This window comes from Anopheles stephensi, chromosome 3 (genome assembly GCF_013141755.1).
Source record: "Anopheles stephensi strain Indian chromosome 3, UCI_ANSTEP_V1.0, whole genome shotgun sequence".
Lineage (NCBI taxonomy): Eukaryota > Metazoa > Arthropoda > Insecta > Diptera > Culicidae > Anopheles > Anopheles stephensi.
Genome location: NC_050203.1, coordinates 23,792,556 through 23,820,509, shown reverse-complemented (window position 1 = coordinate 23,820,509; position 27,954 = coordinate 23,792,556). Strand labels below are relative to the sequence as shown.

The 27,954-nt window shown below is 44.1% G+C and overlaps 1 protein-coding gene across 2 annotated transcripts in view; it reads right to left on the bottom strand.

Annotated features, from left to right (window-relative positions):
* Positions 1–12,161, bottom strand: part of LOC118511332 (laccase) — a 91,455-nt gene extending 79,294 nt beyond the window's left edge. For both annotated transcript variants that reach the window (XM_036054263.1, XM_036054264.1), the window contains exon 1: positions 11,438–12,161. In XM_036054263.1, the coding sequence (XP_035910156.1) occupies positions 11,438–11,555 (118 nt within the window). In that variant the 5' untranslated portion in view covers positions 11,556–12,161. The remainder of the gene's footprint in view (positions 1–11,437) is intronic.
* Positions 12,162–27,954: the final 15,793 nt, after the last annotated feature.

Genomic DNA, 27,954 nt, shown 5'->3' with positions numbered 1-27,954 from the left:
GAGGGAAGGTTTACCACGGGAAATGCACCCCGTTCGTGAGTTATGCAAAACGGAACGCTTTTTTTGGGAGTTCCCTTTTTTTTTCTTTCGAGCGATGAAGATTTATAACTCCGAAGACTCCTTCGGCGACGGTCTGATTATGATGGTCGATTTTTGGACGTATGATTGCCAACTGCACTCCGGTGCGGCTGATTTGTACCGTGTACCGGCACGCTAATGGGGCGAGCAAGGTGTTAAGAGCAATTAAAAGTTACCGACGAAGAGAAATTCATTACGCGAGACTTTTATTGGCTAATCACACGTGGTAGCTTCTCCGTGATGTTTTTTGACATGCTGCTGGGTTACGTGTCGAGGTGACGCGAAACACGCGAAGACGTTTTCCAAATCTTGTCTGACTGTTTTGGCCGCTCTTACTCGCTTTCTTCACTCTGAGCGTTCTTAATGTGTCTTTGCTGCGAATTTGAAGTAAAGTGCAAGGTGTCAGACGAAATTTCGCCAAACACCTAATGGTGGTCGAAGGTTATCCGAACTCAATTGAAACTGAGCGAATTAAGTCATTTTGAAGCCCTTGGTAAAAGCAAACTTAATATGTTGCGAACATTTAATAACAGTGTACCGCGTGAAACATGGAAATGGAAACAAAAATTGCAGATCGGTTGGAGCACGATTTTTCAACTTTATTTGAGCAAAAAGCGGTTGGAAATGTTACCTATTAGCAAATTGAGACATAATTGTTTGTCTTTTCCTCAGTAATGACAGTGATTAGCACGTTGTTGTGCGTTTATTTGCGATGCGAATGTTTTTAGGGGAAATTAAAGTTTGCTGATGGATTTGCAAGCGTAAAGTGTTCATTTGCGGTGAAGATTTTCATGCATAAGCACACTCATTTGATTCGTGTTGAAGATGTAACGTTTTAATCTTACGAAAAGGTGTTGTTTATTGACCATATTCAGAAACTATCGAGGATAACCCGCTCTGGATAAAATACCACATTGTTGTAAGGATATTTCAAAATAATTTTTATAGCAACAAAGCCATAGCCTTGAGTGGACTTTGCAAAGAAAAAATATTAGGATTGCTGGGCCAATTATTTAATGGCCAAGAGAAAATAGTGTCAAAAGACCACTTTTTTACTTCTGCATGAGAGTCAAATGCTATAAAACTGTTGGAAACCAAGAGATGACTTTATCTGCCTAGTATAGATATCACCCGGCACTTAGTACTAGATGCTATAAAAAATCATTCTTACTCGACAAACCTCAAGTCTAATTATTATTCTTCTCCTGATATCAACTGACCTTTTTGCCATTATCATTAGCTTCGTGCAAGGATTAGTTGTTGTCTTGTATTGATTAAATTGCTATCAAAGACGAGAGAGAGAGAGAGAGAAAGAGAGAAATCCCCCAGTCCGACTGCAGTGAAGGTGGAGTGTAGGCAAATAGGCGTCGGATGTGGTCAATTAGTGATCGTGGCTGATAGCATGAGCTAAGGTGCCTGCCAACTGAAAAATAGTCGGTGGTCAACCGTGAAGCATAGTTCCAATCGGCCAGCCGGATATTGCCACTGCGAGGCTGCTGGTCGAGATCTAGTTTTGGAACGCGTTTGGAAAGGCGTTGTCGTACGGGCTGCAAATCAGGAATCGATGCGGAACCGGAGTGCCCAGTTTCACTTACCGCTAGCCATTTTCCTAAGTGTTCCGAGTGTGTATGTTTTACAACCGAGCGTAATCTAATAAATGGACGAAAAATGGAACTGTCGGATCGGGTAGCAGCAACGCCTGGAGGGTAGCAATTAGGCGACTTAACATTCGCTTCTCGCTCGCTCAACGATTGTAAAGCTTGTATTACACCCAAGTAAAAGCCCTCGAGCTGATTGTCTGTTTGCTGTTTAGACAACCGCTCGTATAAGTCGTGCCGCGTTATGCTTATTCGTAAGCTCCTTCCCCGAAAAATATCTGGCAAAAAGGAAGTTTAAAAAATTCGGTACCAGGTAGAAAACACCAGCCAGATAATCAGCCGCAAAACTCACATATCGGAATGATAAAAACTGGAGCTACCTTTTTTAATGACCGTCCGATGGGCAGGCAAAACTGGTTTACGGCAAGGAAAACAACACTGCCAATTTGTTTTGCGTGCCCGGGGTTTTTGGGGTGGTATCTTGCCTCATGTCCATCTTGGCTACATTACCACGGCACAGCCTTCGGACCGCGAGCCGCCGGTTACGAGCCGGATAGTATGTAAGGGGGAAAGCTTCATAAATCGGTTGGCCTAGAAAATCTGGCGATTGCAAACGGAGTTATATATGCTCACGTATCGCATATGAGCGCACGAGGGCAACATTTTCGTGCCTGGTGACTAGCGAAAATCATAGCCTGGATTGAGCGGGTGAGAGAGAGAGAGAAGGGGAAGCCGAAAGAAAGCAGAAGTCGAAACGCAATTTTGGGTCTGCTGTTACTTCTCCTGATTTATGGTGGCGGTGTGATTGTTGGTTCGGAACAATTGGAGGAGATGACTTAATCAGCAGACACTGCAGTACATTAAGCAACCGGTGATCCGTTTCTACTGCTGGGGCAAAAGTGTTGGGTGTGAGGAGCGGGCTCTAACCTGCCGAAGGCTAATTGGGTGTTAACATGAAAGACTGGACCTGGTTAGTAGTAAATCAAGCGTACCTCCACACAAATCTCACATTCCAATGTCAACTTCCACGTCCTATATCATTCTAGGTACACGCCTTCGTTTACTACTGATCTGCCACTAACCACTACTTTGTAGCACAATGTACGAGTTCCTGGGCGAGAAATAGTGGAGCTAGTTGTTTCAGATGTCCCGATTCTGGACTGTCGTTGCAACTGCACACGTAGCGCTAGGGGTTTGCAGAAATCGTACGGTTTTGCATTTTAACTCCACCGGCAAAAACCGGTCAAGTTCAACGTGCAAACATTTCCTGTACCCTGTACGATCAAACTGGGCCATATGCCGTTGTGTTCCGGTTTTGATGGCGACCTGTGGCGTTTGCAAACGTGCACAGCGTGAAGTATGATGGCTGGGTAGCGTTAACGGCAAGAATTTGACACCTGTCAGTTGCAACGAAGAGAAGTGAGAGAGAGAAAAATGGAGAAATGTTCTCCTCCTCCGTATAAGCTGTCGTGATTTCTGACGAGCTCCAATCTGACGTGATTCCATTTTAGAAATGAAGTACGTGTGCGTGTATGCGTTTGACGCGTTAAAAATGATGGACGCAGGCTAGGCTTGTTGTTCTTCCCATTTTGTACTTCTACGTCATCCACCAGTTCCACCAACCGTAGAACGTTCAACAGGAGCACCAAACTGGGTGTTGAAGCAAAAAGCGTTCAACAGCCGAGAACGCTAGACCTGACCTAACGCAATAATGCCGGTTTTACGAACCAGAATTGTCCAAATGAAATAAATCCTCGGCGCGCTCGCTCGTACACTCGTCATTTGTCAGCACTAGCGGGCAGGCAAACAGCATCCGAAAGTAGGCGACAGCAAACACGGGACACAGAACCGGGCGAGCAGTCCCACTGACACAATTAACGTTTCGGCGGGCCGGTCGGTGTCTGTTCCATATTTTGACGCTTTTCCGCTCACCAGCCAGAGAAAAACAGGTTTCGTTTCGGGATGGCCCGTTAGTGTCCAGAACGGCCAGCGCACGAGTAACGGAGGATCAATCGATGGGTGGATGGTGAGCTGATGAACTTGTATTCAGCGTGCGAGATACAATCTGCTATCGCTCTGCGTGTGAGTGTGTGTTTAATTTTTATTGAAGAAAAATGGAATTTTTGTGGTGGAAATGTTTGCTTCTCGGCGTGGAAGCACCGTTATTGATTTGGGATTTTTATTGGAGAGGGCAAAGAAGGAAACCTGGAGGAACTTGGAAGAACTGCGGAGCGAAAGTAAGCGAGCCGGAGAAGAAACTGAACTGGTTAGCTGCAGTTGGTAGGGGAAGGAACTAGTCAAACTGTATTTTATTAATGATCAGAAGCGCGAAGGTACCGAAGTAGAGTGTTAATAAGTTAAAGTTTTTAGCAGCTTTTTCACTCGGAATGCCTTGGACCGTGTGACCATCCTCCAATTCTTTCCGTACCGGGTTCTCTCGCCCTCCTTCCATCGATGTTTAGCTCATTAAAGCGCTATTGATTTTATCCTCATTAGTGTCGATCGATGCGAAAAAGGGGAAAAGCCCACCATCTTGATCACCATGTACAGTCAAGTTAGTGTGTGTGTGTGTGTGTGTGTGTGTGTGTGTGTGTGTGTGTGTGTGTGTGTGTGTGTGTGTGTGTGTGAGTGAGTGCATAAAAGGCGTTGAAAAGCACACACAAATAAAATGCTCACACGCCGAGCTGAAAAATCGGTAAATAAAGCTTCGTTCCGTTTTGCTTCCTCGGCGAATGCTGTACGCGGTGTCATCCGATATGCATATTCATGAGGCGATTCGGGCGCAGAAGCAGTCCGCTCGTGGAGAAAGAGCTTTGCAAACAGAAGGAAGATGTTTGCGGAAGATCAACAAATTATGGCGTGACTAATAGGTAAAAATCAACAGCACAAGCTGTTTTGTTTGCTGATAAATGATTGCAGCCTAATCATTCATACGGTGGTAGACAGCCTGTGTGTGCTGTCAGTTTGAAACTGGGTCTTTTGCGTTCAAGTTGCGGATGCATGGGGAACTTATAGTTGAAAGTGAGGTATGCTTTTACACTCTCTTTGATTTAACACGACTTTTTGTTTAAAAAGTGAACGTATGATCGTTGAAAATAAAAGATCTTCAAGAAACAATCGCAACATTAACTACCGTGAAGTAATCGATAACGATGCACCCTCGTACATCGTAATAACTTATTTTCCTTACGCGACGACATCATAACACTAACTCTCATCCGCAAGAAATGTCTACGACTCCCAGCGCTATTACGATTCGCCCCATTCACAACCACTTGCAATTGTGCAACAATTTTCCATCGCTTTTCACTTTTCACCCGCAAGAATTATAACCGTGCGTCTGTCATATTTAACGCAGCTGTGCCAGTGTGCATCACAGAAAAAAACCCTGCAACCCGGCTGGTTAGAGATAAATTCCGAGCCATACCGACGTCTCGAATGCCGTTTCAGAACGGCATTGGTGTCGGTGGTGAAGGCTAGGCAAGTTGGGTTGGGAAACTGTGCAGCTCATCCATACCGAACAGGGGGCCGCATGCGATTTGAAACAGCTGACGATGGTACCGGGATCTTCCGGACTTCCAATTATGGAAGACTGGCGGATGGAATTTCAGCCTTCCGGAATGTCCGTAAACGAGAAACGCTCCGTGGTGAAAGAGCTTTTGCCATCGCAACGCGATTTTCCCCCTGGGGAGGGAGAGCGACGAATGGAAAACTGTTTTTCTTGTCTGTGCAACTCTCGATGTATGTGTGTGTGGGTCTGATTACCTCAGGGGAAAAGAATGGATGGAATGGTTTGGAAAATGGTTGAACGTGAGCTCTTGCATTTATCGCATTGCAACGTTTAATGAGATTATGTCGTAGATTCGGTGAAAAATCTTACGAGCTTTCATCGTACGTTGAGGAAGGAAAACAGCTTGGATACGATGAAAGGAAAAGTACCATAACTTACATTGAAGTATTTTTGCTCTTCTGGCAGCTATAGAGTTGTGCTTTAAATTACCTGAAATGATAGAAAAAGCGTAATGATAGATTAATATCGGTTCTTCGTCGAGTTATAATGGTCATACAAATAACAACATCAAACTATACGTAACCCAGTGAAAAAACCTCTTCAATATTTTTGAGTGACGCCCTCTATCCGTCAAAATTAAAAACACAAAATATTAGCTTCATTTAGGAAGCAGGATTAACGGTCGGTCAAGAATTCATACTATACCAGGCCATTTTTCTTCTTTGTTAATGGTACTTCAGAACCTCCAATAAAATTCCATGCTTAAGTGGATCAATTTCCTTCGGAACTCCCGCATCTCGTTAACTCAGCATAAAGCACCGGGTCCTTCCTGCTGGAAACCTTCCACAATGGACCCATATCATGCAAATTATTATGACCCTTTTCGCAAATTGACCACCCGGTAAGGGCAAATGAGTTGGGCCCGCTCCCATACGGTTGTATCCCCTAACGACATATAAATTGACCCGGCGGCTGTAGCGACCAAGCACGTGTACAATAAATCGCTTAGCTGTTGATATGGTTCCGGGCGAAATGGAAAACGGATTTGGGCGTGACAGAGACTTGAGACTGTTCCACCGCAAGGTGCATTAAATGATTATGCATTATTGTTTCTCTTAATAATTAAATTACAATCACGGCTCGCGAGAACTCGACGGATATGTCTCGATCCGTCGTTTGACAGCCGGCGTCTTGGTGGTCTGGTATTCTATTTCCTTTTTTACCCGTGGCCCAGATTCCGATCCAGCTATTCTGGAGCAATCACGGTACGGTTCGGTTGCTATTCTAGCGCACTAATGTGAGCTGTGCACACTGCTGCACCAGGTGTTCTAAGACTCCCACGGTGTACGGCATTTTAAGGGGCGAACCTACCGATATGGTACCGCCGGGGACGTGCACTGCTGGTTGCAAAACGCGCGGGGTCGCGGCTTCAGCTATGTAATCTTGTCCACTAATCCACTAACTGTAGCGTTGATTGCACCCAGCCGGAGCTACCTGTTGACAGGCGCGAATTCTCAAGCTCCTTTCTAGCCTGTGTCCAGCTGGCAGGAATCTTGAGCCGAGCTCGCCTAACTAACGCGATAGATCCATAACAAATGAGGTACAGGCAAGCGTGAGGTCATTCGGTGATCGGTGACGACTACCGGATCACGGCACCGGAGTGCGCAAAAAAAAAAAAAACGCTGGGTCGTTTTTGTCCGGGATGTCAAATCGTACTCGGTGGTATCGATCGTGAGCAGCCACCAACCAGCAGCAGCAACAGATGCTGGCAGAAAACGGATCAATAAAAAATAAAACCGTAACCGTCTCCGGCGAGCGTTCGGGAGGAACAAGAAAGGCAACGGTGTGGACACTCGAAGGCGTTCTATGTCACGACATTTTATTATTTTATTATATGGCGTATAATTGTGGCGTAGCGCACAGCTGCCAACCGTTTGCGGGCTGCCCGTTTAAGCTTAAAGCTCAATCGTGGACGCCTTTCGATTGTTCGATAGGGTTTGTGTGTGCCCACTCTCAAGTAGCCATCGTGGCGAGTCGTTGTTGCATTAGCGGTTTAGCGTTTGTTTTTAGCTTTGCTGCCAAGATCGAGCCGGGCCGGCAATAAACTTCAACGGCTTTAAGAAGGAAGCTCGACAAGGTTGGAAACCGCGTTAGCTCAATGGTCGTAAAATTATGGCTTGCACCGACCCGAATGGGCAACCCACTCGCACCAGTGCGCCATGAAGAAACACTTTAAGCAAAGTTCTAATCGCTTCGCTGGACACATTTGCTGTGGTTACTGTTTGCTTCCAGCCGTTTCGCTTGTCTGTGTAGCTTGGGGGGTTTGCTCCAGTGTTTTTAGTAGCCCGATAGAGAGTTCAACTTGGAAAAAAGGGAGTATTTTTTGTTTCTGTAAATCGAGATTAGAAAAAACGAACTGCTTGCTTGCTTACTACGCTTAACTCTCACCGTAATTGCGCTACGAAAGGGCACACAAGGAGCAAACATGGAGTGCAGTAAAATACTTCCATAATGTCTTCATTTGTTAGCCAAACCCAGGACATACCACGGCACGGCAAGTACAAGAAGCTGTGCTCGGGTAAGTGAATTGTCCGTCTGGCAGAAAGGACCGATACGAGCAGCAGGACCACCCAGGCAATGGGTCGCCACCGGGATGGAAACAAATGGATTAATAAAGTTTGTCATTTTTCTTGCCACATGCCCTGGTGGGATACGAAATTTTTTCTTCTTCTTCTTCTTTTTGCATTGTTGCTTCGTTGGAAAAGCCACTGCTGTCTGGCTTCCGTTTGTGACCGAGAGCTTACTGGAGCCCTTGTACGATTGCCTCTTAACAGTGAAGAAAGAGCCAAGAAACGAGCAACTGTATTTTCCTTTCGATTCTTTTCTACTATTTTTGCTCCAGGAAAAGTGCCTGTTGATCGATAAATCTGTACGGTCGGGTAAAGTTATGGCTTGTACGCTGTTGGTGGCATTGCTGGCTGAGGCAAAAACTGGTTCGAGTTCGGCTTCCGATAAATCGAACGCTTACCATTCGCTACACGTTTGTTAGCTGTCGGTAAAAATATGTATACGCAAACGCATATTTGGCGGCAAAAATAAACATTGCACATTTCACGGGCGGAATCGGTCGGCTGTTGCGCGGAAGTTCAAAAACCTCCCCAGCGACACAACCTCGGAAAAGAAAACATCTGTCACACGTACGCTGTACGGCAGGCGTTTAAGTGGACGCCGGGACCGGAATGCTAATGTTGCGCCGGAGCACATGAATCGAACGAACATGGTGTAAATATACAGCCAAAGAAAGACAACAACCCCAATCCGCCACCCCCCCCCCCCCCCCTTCGCGCCACCGTTTTTCACTGTATTGTTCACTGCTTCACCATCAATGGACAGAAAATGACAGACGGCCCAGCCGCGCAAACAATTTGTTCCAACGTCTATAATTGTTCGATCGGTTGTTGGTGCATTTTTTTTTAAATCACCTGTACCGAATCATCCGGAAAACTGGTCGAGAAAAAATGAAAGTGAAATGGGGATGGGATGTCAATTGTTATGAGACACATGAGCATGTTCCTACCAGCGAGTGAAATAATTTCAGCACCATGCGGTGCGATTGAACCGGACAGGAAATCCACATACGGTTTTGGGGGAGTTGAGAAATGGGCTGGTGATGGCATTACACCACATTACGACATCAAGCAGTTGTTTACAAAGCCGACGCGCTCGGCACGCCGGTGTAATTGAGTGAAAATATTGATCTAGCAAAGATCAATCAAAGATCATCCGGCTGAAATTGTCTCACACGCTATTGAACGCTGCTTTAAAGCTAGATTTTATCACCGCACGGCAAGGAAGCTAGTTAAACACATCGCATAAGAAAAGAAAAACAAACGGCAGTTAAAAGGGACCACATTTTCACGGAAAATTATGAAGTTGTTTTGTGCTGAATGGAAATGCTTTCTCGTTCGCAATCGTTTTGGCAAATAAAATCGGAATGGTGAACCGTTCGCAGTTGAGAATCGAAATTTCCCAAAATGGATCCCTTGATGTGTGTTGCTTCGGGTTGATGTTGTTTTGGACAAATTTATTTACGAGCACACACACGCTTTTGGTGCATGGTTGTGTAATGGATGGTAAACAAGAGCATGAGTGTTGGGACACTTTCAATTTGAGTGATGGAATTGCTTAGGCTGGAATGGATATGTGACGGTGAGCTTGCTGGCGGAGGATGCCCATTTTCCGTAAAATTGCGTTTGATAGCAGAGCTTTTTTAATTAATTTTGCTTTAGTATGAGCAAGAATGTTTAGGTGAATTTAATTGTACTGCTTTAAGGTTCTAGAAATCATTAGATCCAATCCTACAAATGTGTTGATTGTAGGGTAACGCTTTCAAAAGCTAACTTTAAATCTGCTATATTGTAATGCTTGATTAAAGTAGGGATGCTTGATTTCCGGAAGCAATTCAAGCTTTATTTTCTTCTAAAAAGACTAATAAACAAGAGTATTTTCTTCACAATAAGCTGGTACTTTAAGAATTAGAAATAAAATAATTTAACATAAATTATCAGCCGGTTGCGGTCTTAATCTCTGCCAATAATTGAAGAGCACTTCTTTTTGAAAGTTTTTGGCGAGATTTTTTTTCAGAATGAAAATATTGTTAACTTGCTCCTAGAGTATGTTGAAGAGAGTATGTAGAATATGGGAAAAAAAATCATATATATCTCGGAGAGAGCAGTCATTAGTCGATAAAATTCATCTCTGATTAACAAATTCACAGTCAAATACTTAGATTTGATCTGAAAATGAACGCAAATGATCAACCAATAATATATTGTTGATAATATTGTAGAAGCAAAAATCTTCTTAGTACTTTTTAAAGTGCTCCAGCTCTTAGCAAATTCGACTTTAAAAATAACCGAAAATCCGCAAGGTGGACATTTCGACTGGTCCACAATTATTCTGCTTGAACGAGTAAATCAAATAAAACTAGCCCAATGAACTGATTGAACCCAGACAATTATTTTGTTTAAATTTAAAAAACTACAATTACAGCTGACTTAAAATTTACTCGCAATTTTTTTTTAAGTTCAAACTGCAAAAGTAATCATTTCACAACTCTACTTGTTTCCGAGGCTTTAATAAAACAAACCATTTTTTCCAGATCACCTCGCCCGCAAGACACCGAATACAGTCCGTCCCTACCGGGGCTCTGTTTGGCTCGATAAAGTTGTCCAGAAAATTTAATGTCAGCAATTTAGTTCGCTCTATTCACGGTTTGCTTCGGAAAAAAATATGCAGGCTCTTTCCCGCTCACTCTATATGCTTCAGTTCCGGTGGCTACACCTTGAATCGATGCAAAGGGAGAACCACAGCAGACAGAACAGTAGAAGACGACGACGAAGGAATAAAAACATGAAAACACCTCCCTGAACACTGTCCAGATATGGTGCGACCTTACGGTTTCTGTAGCTTTCGGTTGTGGCGGTTCGGCATCGTGGCGTGGAGCATTACTTCCAGATGCGAAAAACCGTAGATGGTACAGAACGTAGCAATCGCTGCAAGGAACAACACACTCACACACACAGACAGGAGGACGTGGCTGGCACCCCTTTAATTGTGCCCAGAATCGCCACGATCGTGGAATACCCACCGCGGAGGCCGATTTTATTGGGTCGCAAGATAAAGCGTACTGGGAAAGAGCAGGCAGGGCCAAGCAAAACCAACACGACCATTGCACCGTTGCACCGGGGCGCTAATGGGACACACATAACCCACATTTTTATGCTCCCGTCCATTCTGCAGGTGGTGGTGAAGTGGGGGCTGGGAGCTACATCGGGCATGGCTAGAAAATTGCATAAGCGCCGAGTTGCAAGCCCTTGTAACGTTTCTGTGTAGAACAGGCCCACTAGCTTCTAACGAGCTCGCACGAGTTGGCACCGTTGCATTGGGTTAGAGGTTCGAAGCATTTGAACTGGAGCTGCTGAACTTTCTGGGTGGAACTGTATTTTAACTTCCCGAGAGAGCCCTCCCGCGGTCTGTTGACCTTTGGGCGAGGAAAGGGATGAAGGTGTCACATTTTATCGTATCATTGCACGAAGAAGGCATTGTATAGCATTACTTATTCGTGTAGCTCACAACATAAACACACAAAGCACACTTAGCAACACTACTGTCGTTCGGGTTGTTTGGGGGGGGGGGGGGGGGGGGCAGATGTGTTTCCACACCAGCTCCAACCGTTTGGATCGCTCACCTTTGAATCTTCTGGACGTGTGTTGCTGTACGCGAACGCCTTCCACCGTCAGGGCAACCACCACCAGCAGAATCCCGAGGGATAATATGTTCACACGATTTCGCCAGTCTATGGCCATTTTGTTTCGCTGTTTGCTGCACAAAAACTTGCACCGAGCTCTACAATCGGTTCACTTCGATCGGAGGCTTTCCACGCCTTTCCTCGGTAACACTGCCAAAATTCAAATGCTTTTATCTTGCTGCTGTTGTCACTGCTTCCCCCGGCGTACACCTTTACGAGCACTTTACCGCACTGTAGTACGGCACGCACGCATTCACAAACGCACTCACGGTGAAAAGCTGGGTTTTCGCTTCAACTATCCCAAAACTCCCGTCGAAACTACACTCCGAAGCACGGTGTATACTACTCCTGCATACACGGGTACACAGCCACACCACTTCCGTATACCGGGTAGCGCACCGGGAGGGTTCGGGACACGTAGAAGGACACACACCACACCACTGGTCGGGCGAACGGATCGAGTGGAACTGCGCAAAATAATTCGCGAACGCTCGCTAGTCACCTTCGCCCGATCGGACCGTTGGTGGGCTTTCGCTTTTTCGATCGATGCTGATGTTGCTGGAAGTAGGGGTAACTTTGAGTGGTTGTTTTTTTTTTCTTCTGTTTCGTCGTAATGCGAAGTTATGCGTGTGCGAGCGCACCGACGGTCCGCTAGGCAATGAAAGCTAACTGAGCCGGGTGGCGCGTATTGAAGGAACGGTAATCTTTCAATTTCTTTCACCCACTCCGAAAACGTCTGGCGAGACCGAGGAGGTTTGGGGGGGGGGGGGGGGGAGGTCGGTGTAGGGTCTAGACCTCTGGCCGGGTGGTACAAAGAAGCGGAAGAAAAAACTTGGCAACGGGTGAACCCGAAAAGTAAGTCAATGGTGGTGTGCGATTTTTGCAGTTATAAAATCATAAGAGAGAGATTTGCAAGTACTGATCAAAGACACTTTGCAGTAAGGAAAGGTTAAAAAGAAAAAAAAATTTTTTTTAAAAATCATTTAATTTTGAAATTGGAATCATCGAATTATCTAGTTTAAGGAATAAAAAATTAAAATAATATTAAATGAACAGCCTAATTAATGACTACAATTTTTTAACCCATTCCCGCATAAATGGTAACTCATTTCTAGAGAGCTTTTTTGCGCGCCGAGCGATCGCGATCGCCAAGTGGCTGAGTGCCTTGCGGAACGCATGCGTTCGTCGCTTCGTGCACGCATTCGGGCGTTGAAGTCTTTCGTTCGGTTCGTAAGCTCGCCCACATGGAAGGGATGCCGTTAGCAGCATTCTCGCGAGAGCGTGAGAGATACGAACCGAGCTTTTCAGCTTTCCAACTGCCCTCCAGCATCGCAGCATTCACTCCCAACTCCCTAAAAAGAGAGCGAAGGGTTCGTTTGGCTGGCCCACACGATCGCTGACCCCACCACCGTGGCAGCTGATCGAGCGGCGAGCTTTTTCGACTCCAGCCGGTTTTCCTTCGATCGTCTGTATGAGTGTGTTGGTGGTGTGAGTTTGCTTGCATGCGTGTACCGTACGGTGAACGAGATTGAAAGTGATTTTTTTCCCTCCCCGTTGCTGTTGGTACGCTTCTCACTCGTAGCATGTGGTGCTGTTGTTGTTTTAACGGTTGGTTTGCGTCTCCTTCTCACCGCGTAACTCGTTCGCGTGTTTTGTGTTGTGTACGATCCCGTACGAATGCGCGAGCCCTTTTTCTTGTTTCTGCTGGGTCGCGTTGGGCTCTCGCGATGGCTCAGGTGCAATGGCAAACACCGGTATGGCTTTGCGGTCCGGCTGTCTGGGGGCGCACGGGTAAATGTTGCAGTGCGGTACGTCCCGAACGTACCGGATGATGAAATTGTCCACACGAAATGGCTCAGAACTTTGGCAGCATAGGCAGATATTTGGTGGGTTGCGTTTGTGATGTTGCAAGCTTAAGTAAAGTTGTTGCTTGGTGAGTGTATTTCTTTTTTTTTCTGGTTTTGCGAATGTGGTTTGCAAGTAAAGGCTTTCAAATCAAGTATTGCGAACGTACATTGAATGGGTGGATTGCAGGAAAAAACTGTGTAAGTGGAAAGCAGTTTTTTATGATAAGAAGTACTAATGGACGTAAATTGCAACAGCAGCACTTTTGACATAGATAGACAGGTTTTATTATTTTTACATTTACTACATATACAAAATAATGAGTAAATGAGGCACGATTTTGATGATCAATGTCAATGATCGATCCAAATTTCTGTCTAACTAGTGCATTTATTTAAATCTCTCTGTTATTCGGAGCTACAACCTCTTAAGGTGTTTGCTCCAAAACTGCAAAGAATAATGATTTATTGTTAAAGATTTGATTTATGAATTAAATTAAAACTTAAATTAACTTCTTCAATGGGGACTTCGACGGCTTGAGTGACAAAAAAAGCTTATTATAAACGAAATTGGTCACAAGTCCGGTGATCTTCTAGCCCACAACGTACTTACATACACTAGAACAGACCTGATAGAATTTTCGTTTCAAAACGTCAGAGCTCATATAGAACAGGTGTCCAAATCATGATCAGAATGAAATATTTACCTTTGTTAGATGATGCTAGATTGTTTTTGCCATATGAGCCATGTTTTTTTTTTATCATCCTGATAGACTTACAAGATCCCAACAAACTGACGGGATGTGATGTCCATAATCATACAGGACTACGAATTGGAATGACTCAGGATGAGCTTCTCTTGCATGTTTATAAACATGAAAAAGTCTATAAACCAATTCTGATTTTATTTTATTTGTTTATTTGCTCTGCAAAACCTGGCTAGGAGGTTCTCATTTAATAAAAATACTTTCAAAGTAAGGTTTTTCTAAAACTAAAATCGATTTATTTCAATTCGACGAGAAGATTTATCTCGCCCGAGCCATAAAAAATACCCTTAATCGCACAGTCTAGACCAATAATAAATCTTTGGTAAATTAATCAAAAGATTGCCACAAACAGCCAAGCTTTTGAGCTCACCACCAAACTCTTCAGGAAAAATTAATCCACCTCCGGATTGCTTAACAGCCCAAACTTCGGGGACAGCGTTAATTACAGTCCACCAGCACCGCCCAAAGACAAAAAAACCGATTCGGAACCCATTCCGTTGCATCTTGGACCATTGCTTTTCTCAGCCAACCTCAATAAGTGCATAAATCAAAATGGCGTATACAAATACACACCCGAAATTAAAACCCTTCCCACTACGGTGACACCGTCCAGGTTAGCTCCGGTTCAGACGGAAATGGTCCACTTTGGTACCCGTCATCATTGCTGGAGTCGGCAGCGTTTTTTTTTTGTTTTACATCCTACGATCAGCGTCCATACGGCGTACGCTGCTGGTCGAAAATTGTGGCGCCTGTCCACATTCGGTAGATTGTTTTGACGGTTGACGGCATTGTGTTTCCCGGGCCCGAAACATATGTCCACTGGTACCGGCTGACCTGTGCGGTCGATCGGGCCGCAACGATAAAGCTAGCAGGCGGGCGTATTTCGAAAGTGTCAAACGGACATGCGTCTTATCGGGCTACGATCTAGACGGACGGACCGGGAGGTAAACTGCAATTTTGGACGTGAAATTTTGCGAATTGAATCGTATATTTAATCATGAACCTCAGGCCGTAAAATATGACATGGTACCCATGCATTGGCTGCGACGTAATCTTTTCCATGGAAAGGCTCACGGCTGTGGACAGAATGGACAGCGGTCAACTTCTATTTACATAATCTTGCGCGTGTCGCGGTATGTGACCGGAATCGACCGATCGTGACGACTACAAAGACTAGCTCTCGCTGGCACGCTGCAACGATTCCCAGACCCTTTGTTGGGGAGACCTTCGCCATGGACGAGCTCCCACATCCAGAAGGAATCGAGCACTCGAAATCCGGTTTGCAAGGAGCTGTTCGGGGAGCTGTACTCTGGAGGTGACCTTAATTAGTCATATCCTGGAATGGAGTGAACAATTTTATGACTATCGGTATATGGTACACCCTCACAAAAGGGATTTTTGTTTCGTACAAGAAACGAGAGCAAATCTACTAACGGACAATATAGAAAAATGGCTTTCGTTCTACTGGTGGAAGGTGGAAACACAAAGAACGCTGGAATACGCCGTCCTCAATAAAAAGGCCGATACTGCAGTTCCGGTTCGTTCGAAATTAGATTTGCTTTACAGTTTGATCCGAGCTAATGGGGCATACCGAGTGAAGGAAGAAGAAGAAAAGAAGAAAAGCCCAAACACACACACACACACTTGCGGAACATTAAAGAATTGAGTCTCACTTAATGCCTAGGCCGGACCCCACCCATGAACATGATGCTGAATTAAATTCTAATAAATCATGATCGACTAAGCGGAGCGAGTGGAGTACGCCGTTCCACTTTGATTTCTGGTTGGAGGGAGTTTTTGTTTGTTGTTCTCTTCTAAGAGACTTGCGCAAACCATTTCCCGCCGGCGTAGTTATGGTTTCATGATTTGAGAAACGATTCGTTTGATTTTCGGTTGGGTTGGGTTTTTTTGTCTTGGTTTGGGTTTTATTTCCCCTTTACATCCCGTTCATTGACTTGGGTGGTTTTGGTGAATGCCTCATTTTAGTTTTATGAAGGTTGAGATGGAGCTCTCCGAGGTGATACGGGCTTTGATCTCCAAACGGCAGCATCGGGCATAGAATCCCGTCTGGACTGTCATACTGTACGATGGACTGACCATACAGTTACGGGTGAATCGGGTGAAACCTAGTCCCTGGATTGAGTGATTATAAACCAAGATCTCTGAGATTGTAAAACCAAAGAAGAAGAGGAAGAAGAATCAAGTTGAGACTTCACAGTATAAACAGTATTTCAATTTGAAAAGATTGGAAAAGTTCACATAAAGTCGTTTCTTGTTATCTGTAAAACTTTTATATTATCTGTTATTACTTCTTTCCTTGAATGATTTATAGTTTTGAACACTTTTTATCTGTATCTTTTAGTAATTATTTTTTAATAACTTTCTACTTTTTGGTGATAAATTTCATCCTTAATTATTTTTTATTTGCTCCATATATTTTTTTATATTTTCAGTTTATTTTATGAAAATAGTTTTTTCTTATCTTAATTTGCTTTTTTCAGGTTTCGGAATTTTTAATATAAATTCTTAATTTGTTTTGTTAATTTGTAATCGGCATTTGCTTCAAATGTGTAAAAATAAGTTTATTTTTATCTCATTAGTTAATAAGCATAAGCAAAACACCATTTTTTTGAAAAAATAATTTTTTCATAGGTTGTTTTTCATGTTTCTTTTTATTTAAATTTATTTAGTCATAACAATTTTAATTTTTTAAGTTACATATTGTTCTTTTTTATTTATTATTTGATTTATCTAGTTTAAATTTACAGAAACCATGTAATTTGTTTATGTTTTATGTTGTTTTCAATCCTTTCTTATTGATATTTTCCATTTTTATTTCTTATCTAACCATTGGTTATGTATTCAAATATTATTTATGTACTTTTGCTTTCCTTTTTTTTATTATATAATCGAATTTTAAATGTTTTATGGACATTGCTCTTTTTTTGCTTGCTCAGATTTATGTCTAATGCTCAACGTGAAAAATTTCGTAGAGCATAAAATAAATTATCTGTCTTTGTCCTTTGCGAGCTTTTACCTTAAATGGCATGATTTTTCGCCTGCCTCAATTATACACCAATTTCCCTATTAAGGGTAAAAAATTGTTTCAAAATCCATTCGAAACATTTTACCCATTAGTAGAAATCGTTTGCTGCGTTTGCCCACCCGCCGGAGCCGAGTAAGGCTTCCGATAGTTTAATTCATTATTTTTAACCTCAACGCCCGTCGCAACGTGACCTCCTGGCCGGTACCGGCTTAAGCCACAGCAGTAAGTCACACACCTTGTCGCGAATACTTGCGTCCAACCTTGCGCCAACTTGCGTTGCTCACTCGAATGCTTTGGGCTGGATTGGTAGATTTTTTCTTGCTCTTCCAATTTTTGCCCCTGGAGCCCCTCTGGTTGCCGTAAGATTTTGGCTTTCGCTTTCAACGATTTGGTGTTTTTTTTGTTGCTCAGCTTTGTTTTCGGCCACTCTCAAGGCTACACTCGATCGCGGTCAGCGGCGTGCGAATATCAGAACACTTCTCCAGCCACGGCAAGCGAGTGGTGGTGGTGCGTCCCGGGAAGCTGGGGAAGGACGTTTGGCTGAGTGCGAATAAAATGGATTCGGAGTTTCTTTGCTCCAGTATCCGTCGTCTTATTGCGTTCCCGGTAACGACTCAGTCCGGCGAGCAGTGATTCTTTTATGATACTTTTTGCGTCCACGGTACGGCACTAATTATGCTGGTCCTGTTGCTAGCCACCACGGTGAAGGGAACACCCGGTGGACGAATTGCGCGTATCCGCCTGCAGCGTGGCGTGGCCCCGGCGTGACGTATTTGGAGCGCATGTCACTGGCCGCTGATGGGCGCACCCCGACGAGGGGGAAAGAAAAACGTTTGAAAAGCGTCCGTACTGCGACGACTCACTTTGGGTAAAGCGTTTTGTTCTCCGATGTCAATTGACTGATGGATGGAAGGTGGAGATTTTGAGTTGTCCGAACTTTTGGTCGGGAGCTATTATTAGACACTAGGGACGCCTAGAACCATGTAACCGATGTGATCCATTGCTGAAGGATTATCAGCCGACCGGACCCGATATAGATCGTTATCCGGTTTGCTTAAATCGTTCGTTCCATAACGCCACCTGCAGTACGTTGGAATCAATCATTTCGATATCTGACATCTTTTTAACAGTCCTGTGGTTTATAGCGCTCACTTGACGAGCCGGATGGCGAGCATGAATGGCGGGTGAGCAACGACGGTCAATAATTAATAACGTCCCAATAAGGAAATTGTGTCGGAGCGATGCTGGCACTCGGATGAGGGAAGCTGTAATCGGGCTGGCTAGCTTTGCACGGTGACGGTAGCACCTTGGGTGTAATTAAAATTTACCATTAGCATACGGTCGGTTGGTGCTGGTAGTAAGAGGTTTATTTCTTTATGGATCAACAACGATACCCCACGGAGCCGGATGTTAGTGATTTGAGAGATTTCAGAATGTGAATCGGGTTTTATTGTGGAGTGGAGAGTATTTATTTGGGATTATATTAAGAATTTCGCACATACTTGTAACTTGTTTGTGCTTTTGTTTTGAGAGACTATTTGTTTTTATGCCAAGTTGGAATTTACAATTGATTACAAAATGCGAGGATGCAGGTTGAAAGGGATAAACTTTTGATTGGTGCATGCCCGGTTAAACAACATAAAAACATATTCTACCGTCAGCGTATAGAACATTGGATAATGTTCAACGAACGAGATTGTTTTCTTAGTTTAATTCTCGGCACTTCTGGAGAACTTGTCCCGTCATAAAGAGTCGAACCGTATCAAGGACTAACTGTTGTTTTCTTCGTTTAATTCTCGGTATTCCTGGAGAACTTGTCCAGTTCATAGAGGCTTATCTTATCCAGGATTGGTAATCCAACTAGGGATTAAATCAAGTCAAGGGTACTAGAACTGGCAGGCCGAGACCTCTCGAAGCTGTAGGGATAATGAAGAAGGAGGAGATTCAGGGCGATAAGCAACTCCAACGGTGTATACAGAAATTGTTCTTTTAATGGATATTCTGATAATTACCTTTGTCGGCTGTCTGCTCTAAAGTTGAAATAATAAAGATATTTTGAAGTTTCTAGAAATTGTTGAAGAATGGTGAACTGTACACAGGTTTTTTTTTCAAATTTTCTACAATCAAGAGTCTCTCGGCTACATATACCATATAGCGACTCTAACTCTACAATCTGAAATTTTGCCTTAGAATTTCATTTTCTGAAGGTCCTGATGTACGCTGGCTAAGTTATACTTTATTATTCTTAAGATATTCTTAGTTGATTCTGTGTGTTTCCGGTAGCTCGCTGTAAGATACTTAGTAATTGAGATCCTTCCAAAATAGCCTTTGTCCAATGATTTGGCTTTAAATCGGATTTGCTGCATTTTTTTTTGCAGAAGCTTGTTCGCGTTTTGCCACTATCTTTAACAACAGTACGAGTCCATCAAGGACCTTTCATAATCCACAATCCACTTGTTGCTAGCTCTAATCGATTGACGTATGAAATCGTGCGACATATGATACGTTCCTTAATCAGACAGATTTATCACACAACTTCCTTTTACTGTCATTCCTTACCGATACGAACCATGTGGCCCAAATGTGTTCAGTCGCCTGCGCCATTAATACAGATAATCATTTATTATCGAACACTATGGCCCCCAATCGGCAACAGGCCCACAGGCTCCCAGAGATGGAATTTATCAGTGGCAGTGACCATTTTTTGCCTCTTGGTGTCTCGCGGCACTACAAAAGGAAACGATTAATCCGCCAGTGCGTGCGTGATTGGCACGGTTCGAATATAGTCTGTCATATCGGGGTGAATTAGCATTTCATCTATGTCTCACTGCCAGCCGACCTCCGTTCCAAATCCGTTCCAGTCCATTCGCATAATATCGCATAAATGCGATCGACACTTTTCTTGTCACCTCCCCGGCTATTTAGATAACCGCTGCTGCTCGACCTTGGTGCAGTGTGGCCTTGTGGCCTTGTTATGTGTGCTGTTATTTTGCTCCTCTTTCTCCAGTGAACACCTACACCGGCTGGCGTAAGAGTTTGGTGGATGGCGAAAAAAAGGGGAAACAATTTGCAACATAAAGTGTACGGTGTACGGTAACTACCCAGCACGAGTGCGCACGCTGGGTTGGGTGCCCTAGAAATGGACAGGCACACACACGCACACACTCCAAACGATGGCGTATGGCCTTAAGATGTGCGGTGCGTTTTGGAGGCTTGGAAAATGGTTTGGGTTGATCGTGACTCCCGTAACCTCATCTTGAAGGGGCTGGGTGCGCATGTTGGGCAGGGAGAGTTCCGGCGGAGCAGGAGAAGGAGCCGAGGCGGTTAAAGCCACTTTCAATCTGCGTAACCACTCTTATCGTTGTTGGTGATGTTGGGGTGACACCTGGGTCAAGCTAGCGCCAGTTGGCCTGACCCAGAGAAGCTTGACGATGCAGACGGCTAGAAGTTATGGCAGGCGAAAAATGTGGTGCGTAATGAACTTGTTTTCTCGGTGAAATTAACCCTTGAAGGAAAATATTTTACAATATAAATTTTATGATTTTTTTGAACGTGTTTTGTTTGTTGTACATTGTATACATTTGCTTGCATTAAGTGCTAGCAAAAATTTACTCCTAAGTTATCCTTGTCATTTAGAACTACAACTATGAAGATCTGAAAATCTGAAAATGGTGTATCTATTATTCTCTTTGATTGTATCGTTAGTTAGAAATCTGCTTTTTCAAATTTGTTGTTAAAGTACTTATCCTTTATGATTCTTGATATAATTTTAGCATTCTGTTTTTAGTCTTAAGCTTCAATTGGTTCCCTTTTTTTTTCTTCGAAATGAGTTGTTTTTGATGTTTTATTTTATACGATTTGAGTTTTAAGGGTTTTTCTGCTACTATGTTCTCAATTCATAAATTATTAATTTTTGCATTTTTTTATCTCTTTTTGTGACTCTGAGATTGGTTTGAGTGAAATTTGTTAATATTTTTCTCTTCTTAGTTTTTTGTTTACCTTTTAATGTTTTTTGCAATGTTATTCATTTCTGTTTGTTCTTTCGTTGTTTTGTTATTTGACTGTTCCTTTATCTTTTATATGTATTTAAGGTGAACTTGATGTAGTTTTTGGTTTAATTTTATCGTTTAGTCTTGTTCCTTTTATGTGTCTTATTTTAGACTTTCGACTTTGATTCATCGCAAAAATGTAATCAAAGTTTCAATATTTTAATATTTTAAGATAAATCATACAAATGAAATGTAGCTCTCATTTCTGAATCATTAAGATCATTATCTCTTAAAATTGATTAAATAGTCTTATCAAAGGGTTAACACTTGACACTTGATTCTATCACCTGAATTCATATCGAATGTCTCCTAGAATATATTATAAAACGCACATGCTGTTCGATGCAAGACATACAAGTGCATGCCGAGCATGGACCACGCACTCTTCTCTCCCCCGGCCCAGAACACTATACCCAGCCACACCGTCCAGCGATGCCGCCTAATTGCTTATCCTTCGACAGTAGATTAAACTACCGTCACTCAACGATCACTCGCGCTGGCCAACCATCTGCGCCCGGTTGATAAGTGGATCGGTGACCTCAGCTATGAGCATTAATGTTTTACACTGTGAGTATTTTGTTTCGTTTTTTTGCGCTTGCTTCTTTGGCCAGGCAAAACCGTTCGGAGCAGACACTTTAAATGCAGTCTTCAATCACAATCCTTTGCCCGGTCGGATGTAGTCCGGCAGGCAGACAGGTACGGTTCCACAACACACCTTCGCTTAAAGGCAACTGTATGGGCGGACAGATCATGCCCGATCGATCAATCGATCGATCGAAAATTAATTTTACGATTTAAGTACGATTTAGATTTTTGCGCGGCTTGTTCGGTGGGCTTGGTTGGCTGCGCGGCAAGGCTTGCGCATGATTTGTGAATGGAATTCTTTCGCTTTCCACGTTCGAACGATCGTGTGCTCTAGTTGGGGATTTTATTAGCGCCTTACTCACCCCACCCGGCAGCCCGTTGAGTGTTTCGATACGGCTGATAACTGGCCATCGATTAGCATTCCCGGCCAGAGGCATGAACAAAAGTCTCTCACACCCACTGACGGGGGGTGGTAGCTTGTTGCAATTCTTTGGGCTGCGGGAGAAAAATATCGATTATTCAGCTGACCTTCCAGCTGCCGTCGAGGGCTGCTAACCTTCGGGCCAGAGACTGTTGTGTGTGTGTGCTGTTCACACACAGGAAACTTACGGTACGAACCACATTACATTGTTGCTTTCGGGTAGCCTTAGGGGTGCTAAAGACTACGTCATCATGGTGAGGGTGTCCGCATGGCTAAAGGTCTACTTGCCTACTAGCACCTAGAACAATGTGCGCTCAAAGGGGTAGGAATGGCCAAAGGAATTGGTATTCGATTGCAGAGCTATTTGTAGCCGATCATGTGCGGCTGATCGAGTGGGTCGGGCAATGTTTTGGCGCGATAACTGTATCACGATGTGATTCACGATGGGTGGCCAACCTCCGGCCGACTTTGTTTTGCTGGTGGGCTTATGCAAATCATATGTGATCGCCTATTTTTTTCGAACTATTGGCAATGAGACAGGACCTTAACATTCCAGCGGGGAGTAAACGATTCGCTCACAGGATGGTGTGAAGCTAATTTCGGTACACGCTCCCAGCTAGAATTTGGCCACTCGATAGTCATGTTTAATTATGTTTTTCAAATGACCCTTTTGATTGGAACATGAGTTTGCTAACACTCCGCGTTTTCTGCGCCGCTACTTTAGCAACAAATGAAACGGACATTGAAGTTTTGAGAGTAATGACTCATTTTGCAGCTCGCATTGTGCGTCAATCTGGTGAACGTGGCTTTTTGGCACACCCAGGCCAGCAACCCTCGGGGGCATTTCGTGAATGAAAAATAAAAACGCCACCCTCATTACGCTCGCTTAAGGACACGGCTCGATCAGTGAAGCAATTAATCACAATTGATCCTTTATTTACCGTGCGAAAGCAAACAGACCGATATTGTTTCCAGCGGTTCTGAGCTACAATATCCGTTTTTTGTTTTGCATTCGGACGAATATGTTCGTAGGGTTCCGAGTAAATCTCGTGCATTGTGGAGTTCGATTTCTGATGCTGATCGATATGGAGCAGGCAACCAGGACTTTGCGTGCTTTTTTATGTTGCCTTCTCCAGGTTTCCTATTTGGTACTATCAAATCTTTTCCTTTCCTGAACCTTTGGCCACCGTTGGAGGAGGTTTAAAATCACCGCCTATAATTATGAGCCACACTGGGCTGAGGTTGAACTTGAAATACTGCGGGTGTCTCGTATTGTACACGGTCCTCCCTTTTTTTTCTGTCAGTATCCTCGTACAAGAAACTGAAACGTTCTGAATAAATAATTACTCTCTCTCTCCCTCGTTGTGGTGCGTACGGAGTAGGGTGTGAGTGAGGGTGGCATAATTAACTTTATGGAGTGCCCTCGGAATTTTGCGCAATGGTTATTCGATGCCCGGACGGAGCAGCTGAGGAGCTGAGGTTTATGGGTTGCCTGCGTTTAAGCGTTGTACTGCACGCATCGGTGGTAGAAAGGTAGAGATGCATTTGGGGAGGGGTTTTCGGGGTTTGCTGCCAGAATCGCGGAATCCGCGTGCCTCGCGACTGGTTGATGTTTTGGTACGTGTAAATAATAAATTATCTCTCCCCGTCCGTCCAGCCCGGGTCCAGTGCATTGCGTGGAAATTGCTGCTAATTGTGCGCTTGTTCTCGGGTCTGTAAAAGGTGCATGAATTATGAAATGAAATGGTACAGTTATGGCGGTGCGATCGGCGAGCCGGGAAGGGTGCGAGAAGTGCTGGTGGTTTAGAATTTATTGGATGCCTTGGGAGAGATTGGGGCATTACATGGACATTTTCGTTGCTGTTGTGCGTTCGTCTGGTTGTGCAAGGTAAAACGGAATCTGATCTTGTTTTCACTGTGATTAAAATGAAAGCAGAGTTATTTGTCGTGTTGTAAAGCTTTTCCCGGTACTTTATTATCAAACATTATTCAAGCAAATTTAAAATCGGACGGTAGTAAATAAAAGCAGAGTTACAGTTGTGAGCACTCAAACAAAGTCTTTGTTTAGTATGTGTGGTAATGTATGGTGGTAAGTATGGTTAATTTCTGGAAGCTCAGCCTCTCTAACAGTACGTTCGGTCCGGGAGTATAGTCGACAACGGCGCAGGTCAACGGTAGAACTCATCCGGTTCAAATCTCATCCGGACCGTTCCCTCATAGCGAGGACTGACTATCCAACTTCGTGGTATCATGAAGTCTAGTAAGCCAGTAATGGCAGGCAAGATATCATATCGCTAGTATTGTGATTTTCGTTATCGTATTGTTTGATAGCTTTCAAGAACATTTTGAACAATCAGGGACTTATTCTAAATACAGGACGGAAACTCCCTGATACGTTTTTTCTTTTCATGACACTACAACCTCGGAAGGTATCGGCTTTTCATTTGTGACTTCCTGTGACTTGATTTTATTCGAGGCTGAATAGTTCGTCCTCAGAAAAGGCGTTATGGGTGAGATTTGATCGCTGGTCCTGCCATGTAAGATCGGCGACACTATCATCTAGACCATTAGATGACCACCCTTCTTCTATTCGAGAATAATATTGATTTGTCAGCTAAGCCTGGAATTTAGAAGAAGCTTTATGGGGAACTTCTGATTTTTAAAACTGACGATTTTAAATTCCTCAACCTTATATTCCACAATTTCTGCTTGGAGGAAAATATTTATTTGATGTTTGGAATTATAATGATGTTTTTAAAATTGTATGATTGTGTCATTAAAATGAAAATGGCTTCTTCGAACGATTTCTTGGCAGTCACTGACAGAATATTTAAAAGCAGGCTGACAGCATTTTAGGTTTGAAAGATACTAGTACATAAATTTACCATTTAACTAACTGGTATCTGCAATGTGCCCTGAATTCTCTATGTGTTCAAATCCATCAAGTTTCTGCCATCTCTGTCCTTTGCTCGATTTACAGGGTTTAACCTTGCGCTCTAAACTTCTACTAAAATTTTCCTCTCATGTCAATCCGTTTCATGCTGTCAATGCTGTCAGTTGTTTGTCACATGACATGCACAGAACCAATTAAGTATGTTGTAATTAAATCTAATAATTTTCATTAAAATTCTGCAATTACAAGCAATGAAGGGAGTGACTCCTCGAAATTGCGTTTAATAAACTACTATCTTTGATCTTATATCTATCTGTCTATGAGGGTTCTAACCATAATCCAACCCTTAGAACGGGTTGACACAAAACAAAAAAACACGTCAAGCTTCGATAAGGAAGTTTCGCTTAGCGTTCCGCGACGAAAACACATTCACCGCTTACTGTCAAGTTTGAGATTGATTGGCTGCTTACATTTCATCCCATGCATCCATATTCAACTTTTAATCATCGATTACATCAAATTAACCCAGTGCTTTGAAACCATAGTTCGGTGTTTTTTTTTCACTACACTACAGTTGCTTCTCAATCTCCACTCTACCAATCACGGACAAGGTCGGTGTGTCGTCAAGATTTAGCGCGCCCAGCACACACAGCTTGGCACCGATTTCAGGTTATTAAAATGCTCTAAAACCGAACCTTAATGTTCAGTGCGTGCCAGTAAACAGTCAGTCAGCCGGTCAAGAATGCCGTTTTGCCGTTCAACGACTATCCGAGCCAAGTACCGTTCGGACAGGTCTTCGGCCGCTACAGTCAGCAGGACACCGGGCAATGGATCCTAATAGGGCGGTGTGGCCGGCCCACCGCTCCGACTTGTTGACATTGCTGGCTCTTAAGCCCGCGCCCCGTAGAAGCGAGCCCTCGCGGAGGTTGATCGCCGGTGCACCGGAATACGCACAGGCGTTTCAGAGGCTTTTTCCCGACGGAGGACCCTCGATCGTCTCCGATGGTGTTCGAGGCAGTTTTTGGCTGTTTGGTCGTTTTCGAAAGTTGAACGATTGGTGTAACAGCAGACACGTCAGACACTTATCCGGGTGTTCCTACTTCTCTGCATCCTGCACAGCGCGGTGGCCTTGGCGGTGGCATGATTATCAGTCATGGAAACGAGTTCCCTCGCCCCACAGTGTCCTGTGTTACGATCTTATTTACGACTGGTGTACGGACAAATGCACGGTCCACCGTGATTTCGAGATCTCGCGACATCAACGCGCGCGCGATACACTTCCTTTTTATCGGATCGCCAACAGATCCCTCTCCCGAGCGCGCTCTCGAGTGGGCTTGTTTTTGTTTTAGGGGATGATGGTGTGGTTTTTTTTTTTCGGTAAAAGTTGTCACACCAGACCACCATAATTGCCACCAAACTGATCAAGGCCGGCTGAAGTGTTTGGGGCGGGGGGAGGGTTTTATGGAAGGAGTTGTGCCGACCAGATGTGTGGTTATGGTGATCGGTGTTGTGAGAACTGCAGCAAGTAGCTGCTAGTGCCGCGTTTCTGGAGGGATTATGATGAATGATGAAATGGTTTAGCGTGGGGACACCAACGTCCCCACAGTCCTTCAGCAGGCGTGTTTATTATCTGAAACTGATTCTGAGAATCTACATTTCTTTCGCAAGTGGTTCGGTCTAACACACCCGGGATTAGGATCGAGTCGAGTGGTTGTGTATCTCCGACCAGCCCCTGAGTGTTAAGTTGCACGGCTGCGAGTGGTTGTTGCACAACATTTCTCATGAGTCACTCCCGGACGGTCCTAGATGTGGGGTGTGTGAAATCAGAAAACACATTCACGAGAGCCCGAACAAAAAGGAGTCTTGAAAGCGGGTAGAGAACAAGCGTAAAATTAATGCCACAGGCTCATGGTACAACTCGGTATCTGAGGTACACCGACACATTCTGACATTGACTTTCGCAACCGCTTGACATTGTCCCTGAGTATGTTTATGAGCATGTATGCGTTGATAGGTAGATAGGACTCGTTTGTTTTTTGGTGGTGCGTTTTTTTTCCAAGACATACCGAATTCCGTATCCGAACAGTAGTTCGTAACCTGCAAAGCAATCAAACCACGCTGTCCACAATTAATTTGGCGAAACCGTACAGCCTTGCTCACCCACCCAACTTCCATCAGCGTGCCGAAAAGTGGTTTAAAGGCATATAGTTGTTCTCGGAGTTTTTTGTGTATTTGTCTGCGTATCGTTCTCAATAGCAGGTGCTCCGATTGTTCCGTGCCACCTGAGTAGCTCCCGATGACTTCCGCCTCGGTACGCCGCTGAATGGCAAAAAATTGAAAGGAGTGCGCGAAGCAGAGACCGGGAACGCTCCGATCGTTTGACATTTCGATCCGGTCCACCGGTTGGTGTGGCGGCGGTAGAATCTCACGCGATTATGATCACATCGTGTCGGTCGTGGACCACACCTCGACCTCGGCCGAGGACAAAGAACGGCCCGTGTAGGTTGGCTCTTCATCGGTAGTGCGCTCGGTGAGCTTTAAGCGTCTCCAGCGAGACGTGAGACTTCAATTATGATTAATACGCTCGGGCTCGGTACGGCTGCTGGAGGTGTGGAGTTGTGTGTGGAGACTTTTAGTTGTTGCTATAATTGCGTACAAAGCAACTCCCGGAAGGGCGTACGAAGCTGTTAGAAGTGTACCGTTAGTAAACCCCTCCCCCCCAAATCGTTTATCTTCCCGTCAAAGACGTCTGGGCGTACAGCATTTTGACAGGTTCGTTTAGAACGATACGGTGCTGCTCCTAAACACAGTCTACGCAATAGTTTCCTTTCTCAAACACGGATGTCTTTCCG